General features: G+C 41.8%; 1 protein-coding gene across 1 annotated transcript; it reads left to right on the top strand.

Annotated features, from left to right (window-relative positions):
• The first annotated feature begins 1,824 nt into the window (after nt 1–1,824).
• cplx3b (complexin 3b) lies at nt 1,825–6,876 on the top strand. Its single transcript, XM_007552108.2, has 3 exons — nt 1,825–2,534; nt 6,229–6,316; nt 6,408–6,876. The coding sequence occupies exons 1-3, from the start codon at nt 2,377–2,379 to the stop codon at nt 6,630–6,632; spliced, it is 471 nt and encodes a 156-aa protein (XP_007552170.1). The 5' UTR covers nt 1,825–2,376; the 3' UTR covers nt 6,633–6,876.
• Nucleotides 6,877–7,189: the final 313 nt, after the last annotated feature.

Raw genomic sequence — 7,189 nt, forward strand, 5'->3', positions numbered from 1 at the left:
AAACATTTCATTTCAATTAGGTTAAATTAACCATAATTTAAATAAAGAATAATAATTTCAAACTAATCAATTAAGGTTAAACTTGAAAAGTTGAAATCAAAGTTAACTTCCAAAATGTCAAAGAAAATAAATTAACTCAAATACTCAAGCAGTGTGAGGAAAAGAAATTAAATAAATATACTGCGCAATATCAATTTAAAATGTAAATGTAGCTACATCCTATTTTATACGTTTCATTTCAAAAGTGCCAAAACACGCACAATACCAGCAGTTTAGTTACCTTAAAGTAGGGAGTGGGGCGCACCCAACAGCGATCAGCTGTGACAGCCCAGGTACAACGGCAACTGTTCTAACAAAACAATGCTCCAATGAGCAATCAAGCAGAACTGGATGCTAAACAGATACTGCTATGCTATGAACAAAACTCACCAAGAGTGCAAATCAATAGTTTCAGAGATTTGGGTTGAATTTCCAGGGTGAAATCAGCAGGATGCCAACAGCCAGCCACAATCACAGTGAACAGGTGATGTTGTTTAACCTGGCTGGAGGCGGGGCTTTAAATAAGTTGAGGAGTTTGGGGAAAACAGGAAGTGGGCCCGCAAAAATAAAAGTCTTAATTGACTAACTGCGGGTTACATGTGCACCATGCAAACATTTCAGTCATCTGTTTGCAACGCATCCTTCTTGAGTGAGATATATATATATATATAAAAAACCTTTCCACATTTTGTCACGTTACAGCCATAAACTTCAATACATGTAACAGCCTAACACAAAGTAGTGGACATATGTGAATTGTAGTGAAAATGATTGTGCTTTTTTTTTTTTTTTTTTTTTTTTTTGTAATAAAAAACTAAAAGCTGTGTCATGCATTGGTAGTCACCCTCTTTACCTTAATACCTCTAAGTACAAAAAGTCATCCAACTAATAAACAGACTCTTCTGTGAAGGTCTCAAAGAAGAATTAGTTCTTAAAACAATTTCCCAACCTTTGAATGTTTCATAAAGCAGTCCTTTCTCTAGAAACGGAAAAGACTGTGACAAAACTGAAAGCCTCCAAAACTGACAGGCTGGGAAATAAAAGTAACCATAAAAAGCAGCAAAGTGTCCCATGGTAAATGTCAAGGAGCTGTGAAGATGTTAAGTTAAATTTATTAGTTCTAAACTCAAGAAATCTGTCAAATATAGAAGAGTGGCAAAAAAGCCTTAAAAAAAATAAACTTCACATTTTTCTGACCAAACTATCTCTAAAAGTGAAACATGGTGCTGGCTGCGTTATGCTGCATTACTTCAACATGGACGGAGAAGCTGGTCAGAATCGATGGAAAGACGGATGAGGCAATACTGGAGTGGAGCTTCAAATTACAGCAGGTCAACAAAGCGAAATGTACAATCAAAGCTAAAATGGAAAGGTTTCGTTCTAAAATTATTCATTTTAGAATGGCCTAGTTCTAAATATAATTCAAAGTTTTGGCAAAGCCTAAAAATTGATCTTTGCAGATACATCAAATCTGACTGACCTTGATCCATTTTGGAAATAAAGGGCTGAACATTTCTAGATGTGCAAAGCTGGTCTCAAAAAACCTGACAGCTGCAATCGTGGCAAAACGTGGTTAATGTCTTGCGGGAGAAACAAATGCCCGCCACACTTTCCAGACAGAGTTTTAATTATTAAACAACTGGACAAAAAACGTGCCTTTTTCATTCCACTTCACTATCCTGTGCTACGCATGTGGCCATATCGTGACAAAAGGTGATGCACTGTAAGCCAATGAATCCTTGCATAAACATGCAATCGGGACGCTCTCATCTGTTCAGCGGCGGCTGGACGTCCCTGAGAAAGACGGAGGCACCGAAGCGACCAGGAGAAACTCGCGCTCGTCACGTGTTGTTTTCTTCCCCGAGTCCATCGCCGCACATCCTCAGACGGCGAATCACGGCATCCCGCGCCGTGTGAGCGCGCTCCGAGTCCGGCGGTGCCTGGGATTGGGTGGAGGGAGGGAGTGGTGGCGGAGGAAGGAGTCACGGGATTGGTAGAGTTCAGCGCCAAACTTGTTGACTCATAACTGAGCTGCTCCTCTCCGTCCATCTCGACTCGGAGCTGTCCGGGGCCAGTGGTGCTGAAACTGTCAAGCTTTCCGACACCGCCTCCAGGGCTGATAGCGCATTCCTCTGATTCCAGGTTCAAGCATTTCCCAAAGTTACGCTCATTTATTTATTTATTTATTTTGTATCCCCTTTTTGCGTGAAGACTCAAGGCGTCTGATTTGAACGCCGATTTGGAAGAAATCTCCCCACAACCCCGGCGCTCTCTCCAGGAGCGCATCGAGTCCCTTAACGTCAGCCGCTCAAACCGAGGACTCTCCGGACCGCAGCCATGGCTTTCATGGTGAAACACGTGGTGGGAGGGCAGCTGAAGAACCTGACAGGCGGCCTCACGGAGGAGAAATCCGAAGGAGAGAAATCAGACGCCGCCGCGCAGGGAATGACTCAAGAGGAATTTGAACAATATCAGCAACAGTTAGAGGAGGAAAAGTAAGCGCTGACTGAAATATGTTGTGTGGAATAGCAATGAACAGGGAGTTGTTCTCTATTTCGTTGTAACAAAATATGTTAAATATTGTGGCTTATGTGATTCTATGGGTAAAAAAGCGAGGAGCGCTCTGTGCGCGGCGCGCTTTTTTACGCATCAGTGCAATAATAGGAGCGCTCCTCACACAGCTGCTCCTCTCGCCCGGAGGAGCTCTCCATCTCTATGCTCGGGCAAAATAGAAAAAAAAAAGAACTCACGTTTACATTTATTTATTTATTTATTTATTTATTTATTTATTTATTTATTTATTTCGCTGAATACCTTTACTGTGCCGGGGGCGAAAGATGTTCCTGATTATTGTGCGATAGGATGGATGAAAAATCAGGTGGAACCAAATTTGCATAACTTACTCTAATTAATTCAGAGGCGACTTTCGTCTTTTCTGTGTGAATCTTTGCTCTAATAACGTTTTAGTGTCTGTAGTTTTTCCACAAAACTAAAGCCACCGACGAAGTCATGAAATGTAAAAATGCAAGAATTAAATATGACAAGCAGGTCGTCAAAGTTGCCCCAGCCTTTAGAGCTGGACTCTACAAAGCCCCGTTAGATGGTCAGTGATGGTCAGTTAATGATGCTGCATGTTAGGACAGAGAAAATGTCCCCGTTTCCTCTGCTGATTCTGGCTTCCTATGACCATCAGCTAACACCTCCCTTCTAACACTTTCGTCAAAACTGTCTTTTGGGACCATGTGCAGACATTTTAAGAGTGAGTGGGAGGTGAAGCCATTAACACTCAGCAGAGCCCACCGAGCTCCACAGGAGGGATGCCTGACGCTCTTCCATCATGACGTGACCTTCGGTGGGGAAGAATTACTAGTCAGAAGGTGCTAAGCATGAACATAGATCAGGAGGAGAAGCTCCTCCTGCTTAGATGGAAACAGAGTGAGACTTTTGAGGAGAAGTGTGAGCTGCTCACACTGCCATGATGACACATACATACAGGCATTTCATCACCCTGAGCCGCCAGGACACAGCAGTGACACCCTGGGTCAACTGATGCCCTTGAGAGACAGAAGACACGGAAGCTGCACATTGGTGTGCGCTGGCATGGCCTTTCTACGTTTGGCATGTTAATCTGAAGTGATCTCCGGATCACACGAAGAAGTGAAAGGCTCCATCTCAACGAGAAGAGGACCTTTCCTTTGACACAATGAGTGCGAGCATGTCCCTCCTAGTGTTTCTTTGAATTTTGATGCTGCTGCTGCTGATTTCATCCAAGTGTTCATATTTCACCCCTATTCGATGGATTATGTTGTCCTAAGGACACACTCGGATTTCTGCTCTTGCACAAAGTGTTCTCATTTCTTTGTTGTTCTCACTAGACGTTTGACCTCTGGCTATTCAAGCAAGTTTGATTCAGACTGTGTTGCCCGGCTGGCTCGCAATGTCTGTGGCTGGCTGCACATTTACGAATTAACATTCTAGCAGTTGGAAGTGGAGAAAACACTTCCTGCCTGCCCCCTGCTGGAGGCAGCACAAACTGAGGAGACCAGAAGGCTGAATCCCAACTAAGGTTGAGAAGGAGGAGGATTGAGGGCTTGTTAAGAGCTTCCAAGCTTTAAAAAAAGAAATATGTATAATAGAGAGGCTTTTTATTTATTTCTCATTTCCTGAAATTATCATTTTCCTTGCCCTACTCGTGTGGTATTTAGTGGCTAAAATATCTCACTGCTAAATGAGAAATAAATAAATATACTGTATGGAATACAATTTCCCCAAATAGATGACTCAAAATATACTGAACTTCTAAACTGTATAACTGATTGCAACTGTACACTTTGTTATCCACAAGTATAATATATTAGATTATGTAAATATCCAACACAACTTTTCCTTTTTCGGCTTGCTGGTAAGAGCTGAAACTGAACAAATACACTGTTGTGCATAAAACTACATCTTATAACATTTTTGTTGACATATTTTAAAATTTTTCAAATTAGACATGAACATTGAAAATGCAACTGCAAAGGTTTTTAATTCTGCATTTACTACCCCCTTGTTTCCTAATGTGTGCCTCAAAACTCTGATTCTGGACGTTTGGAGCATTTTACTGTAAAGATAGACCAGAAAGAGCAGAAAATTAAACAAAATACCAAGATGATAAATTAAGGATGGTAATTTTCTTAACACATTTTAGCAACATTTTCTGCTCTTTTAAATCATTTCAAATTGCTGCAAAACTAGTTAGTCTACAGCTTGAATCTTGTGGGAGTTTGGTATTGTTCACAAAAAGAGGTAGTCTTGTCAGTAGAAAATATTAAATGTCTAAAAACTATTTGTAATTGATCATCTTTAAGACAGATATTTATTCATGCCAATATGTGAAAAGCAAGAAAAAAATTGCATCAGTTTTCTTCTAGCCTGTATGAATTAATCTATAGACATCAGGTGCTCAGTGAAGGTCTGAATTCAGGCTTTTCCACCAGCAGCTATCATACCACACACACATATCACAACACTTGAAATTTATTTACATCACAACAATGACTAAAATACATTAAGCTTAATATACATTAATGTCTACCATGTACTCTGCTACTTACAAATCATAAAATATCCAGTGATCACCTCAGTGAATGAGAGGAGGTTGAAAACACTAAATTATTTCCTGAAGTGGTTGACGATGACATATGGTCAGTCTGATTCTGTAACAAGTCGGTTGCTGTGTGTAGTACATAGAAATGAGCTACAAATGGAGGATCTGGCGGAGCACATGTTGCATGTTTGGCCATGTGCTCTCGATCTATTGGTGTTTCATCACACTGGTAAAGAGGACAAAGGATTTCGGAGGAGTGGGATTTGCAAATATATCCAGAATTCTATTCCTGGATCACGAGAAACGGGTGTTCCAAGATAACAAAGGGGGATTCGTTGAAAGGTCGTAACTTGTCGCAGACTGTCCAGACCAAGTTAAGCTTTAGGTTAACTTTGGGTCCATTAGCAAGTAGCTGGAGCTGAAGAGGAAAGATATTACATCCTGTGGCAGGTGTGGAAAAAGGTGAAGACATCTCCATTTTGCTAGTCCACGACAATGACACTGCTGCTCCACATTACCCTCCATGACCCAGCCTGGTAAAAACAAGCCCCTTTCTTCTATGCTTTGCTGAACCTATTGAGAAACGATTGCTTGCTGGAGGTCTGGACTCTGTTGAAATTTTGAATTTTACCCAATCACTAGCATTTGACCTTGACGTACGGACTAAATGGCTTTGTTCTCTTCCACCACTACCATTGCTGAAACTACAGGCAGACTACAATTCAGGAACACACAGCAGAAAATCGAAGTTATCGCTTACAATTTCTATTTCTGTTCGCTGGTTGGCCTGGCTGAAATTCTACCAGAGAAATGCAGCTCCACAGAAGAAATCCCATCACGTAGGAAGGCAATGATCAGGCTATCCATGACCCAGACCAAGTTGGAAACTTGAAACTGTTTTTTTCCATGTTCAGATTAATTGATAGAGGCTTAATATGAAGAAGATATTGGCATGTTGGATTCTGATTTTCAAGAAACCTAATAATTATTAGGAGGTGACCTTTCTTTGCCGTGTTTGGTTCAAAGTAGAGCTTTTCTCAAGCTTTTACTCCCTACAGAACATTCTGCCTGAAGGCTGTAATTTCCTTCCTGTCTTGCAGACAAGAACGAGAAGCTAATTTTGCCCAGAAGAAAGCAGAGAGGGCTACAGTCAGAACCCATTTTCGGGAAAAGTACAGACTACCGAAGGTAACTTAAAAATGCATGTACCTCAGCTTCTCAGACAAATGCGCAAAACTAACATTGGCGTGTTTTCTCTCCACGTGTTCCTCCACTTCAGAACGAGCTCGACGAGACCCAGATCCAGCAGGCAGGGGACGACGTGGTGCTGCCCACAGAGCTGGCCAAGATGATCGCTGAGGACAACCAGGAGGAGGCGCACAAGCAGTCCGTGCTGGGCCAGCTGTCCAACATCCAGAACGTGGACATCGATCAGCTGAAGGACAAAGCCCAGGCCACGCTGGAAGACCTCAAGAAGCAGACGGAAAACTGCAATCTCATGTGAAGTGGGCCTGAGCTGCTCCAGGAAACAGAGTTTCACTTGTGGAGAAATTTATCAGAGGCAGAGCTTCTCCGGGTGTAGACATTTTCTCATTGCTTTGGTTGGATGTCAGTTAGCAGAGTTGCATAATTATAGTTTTATGGGGATCAAAATCAAACTGGAGCCTATGAGATCTTTGGCTCACCTTCTAACCAGTTAAAACCATTTTGAGTCTTAATCATCCTGAATGTTGTCCACGTTTTTACGAGAAAAAGAAAAAAGAAAAAGTCAGAAAATGAGCCAATTTGCACTCTGATAAAACTGAAACCAGTGAGATCATTTCTGCAGGTTCGAGCAAGTTCTCCTCTTGGTAAATTTGTACAGTGCACCAGATCCTTCATTCCCTGTATTCCCATTCTCCTTCGCTCTCTGTACCTGGCCAGTGACAACACCATGCAGTTCTGCAGCAGAGGTCTTAGCAGTGTGTATGTGTGTGTTTTTTCCTCCCCTTTTGTCTCCAAAACTCAGTAGAGGAGTTTCATTGGCTAAGGCATGCATCTCCAATAAAGTCAGGACCGCTG

Source organism: Poecilia formosa, unplaced genomic scaffold (assembly GCF_000485575.1).
Source record: "Poecilia formosa unplaced genomic scaffold, Poecilia_formosa-5.1.2 Scaffold46, whole genome shotgun sequence".
Classification (NCBI taxonomy): Eukaryota; Metazoa; Chordata; class Actinopteri; order Cyprinodontiformes; family Poeciliidae; genus Poecilia; species Poecilia formosa.

Bases quoted from the DNA above. Each gene is read 5' to 3' on its own strand.
- cplx3b (XM_007552108.2), top strand. From the start codon at position 2,377: ATGGCTTTCATGGTGAAACACGTGGTGGGAGGGCAGCTGAAGAACCTG. The intron at 2,535-6,228 runs GTAAGCGCTGAC...CCTGTCTTGCAG, and splicing joins CAACAGTTAGAGGAGGAAAA to ACAAGAACGAGAAGCTAATT. The intron at 6,317-6,407 runs GTAACTTAAAAA...CCTCCACTTCAG, and splicing joins AAAAGTACAGACTACCGAAG to AACGAGCTCGACGAGACCCA.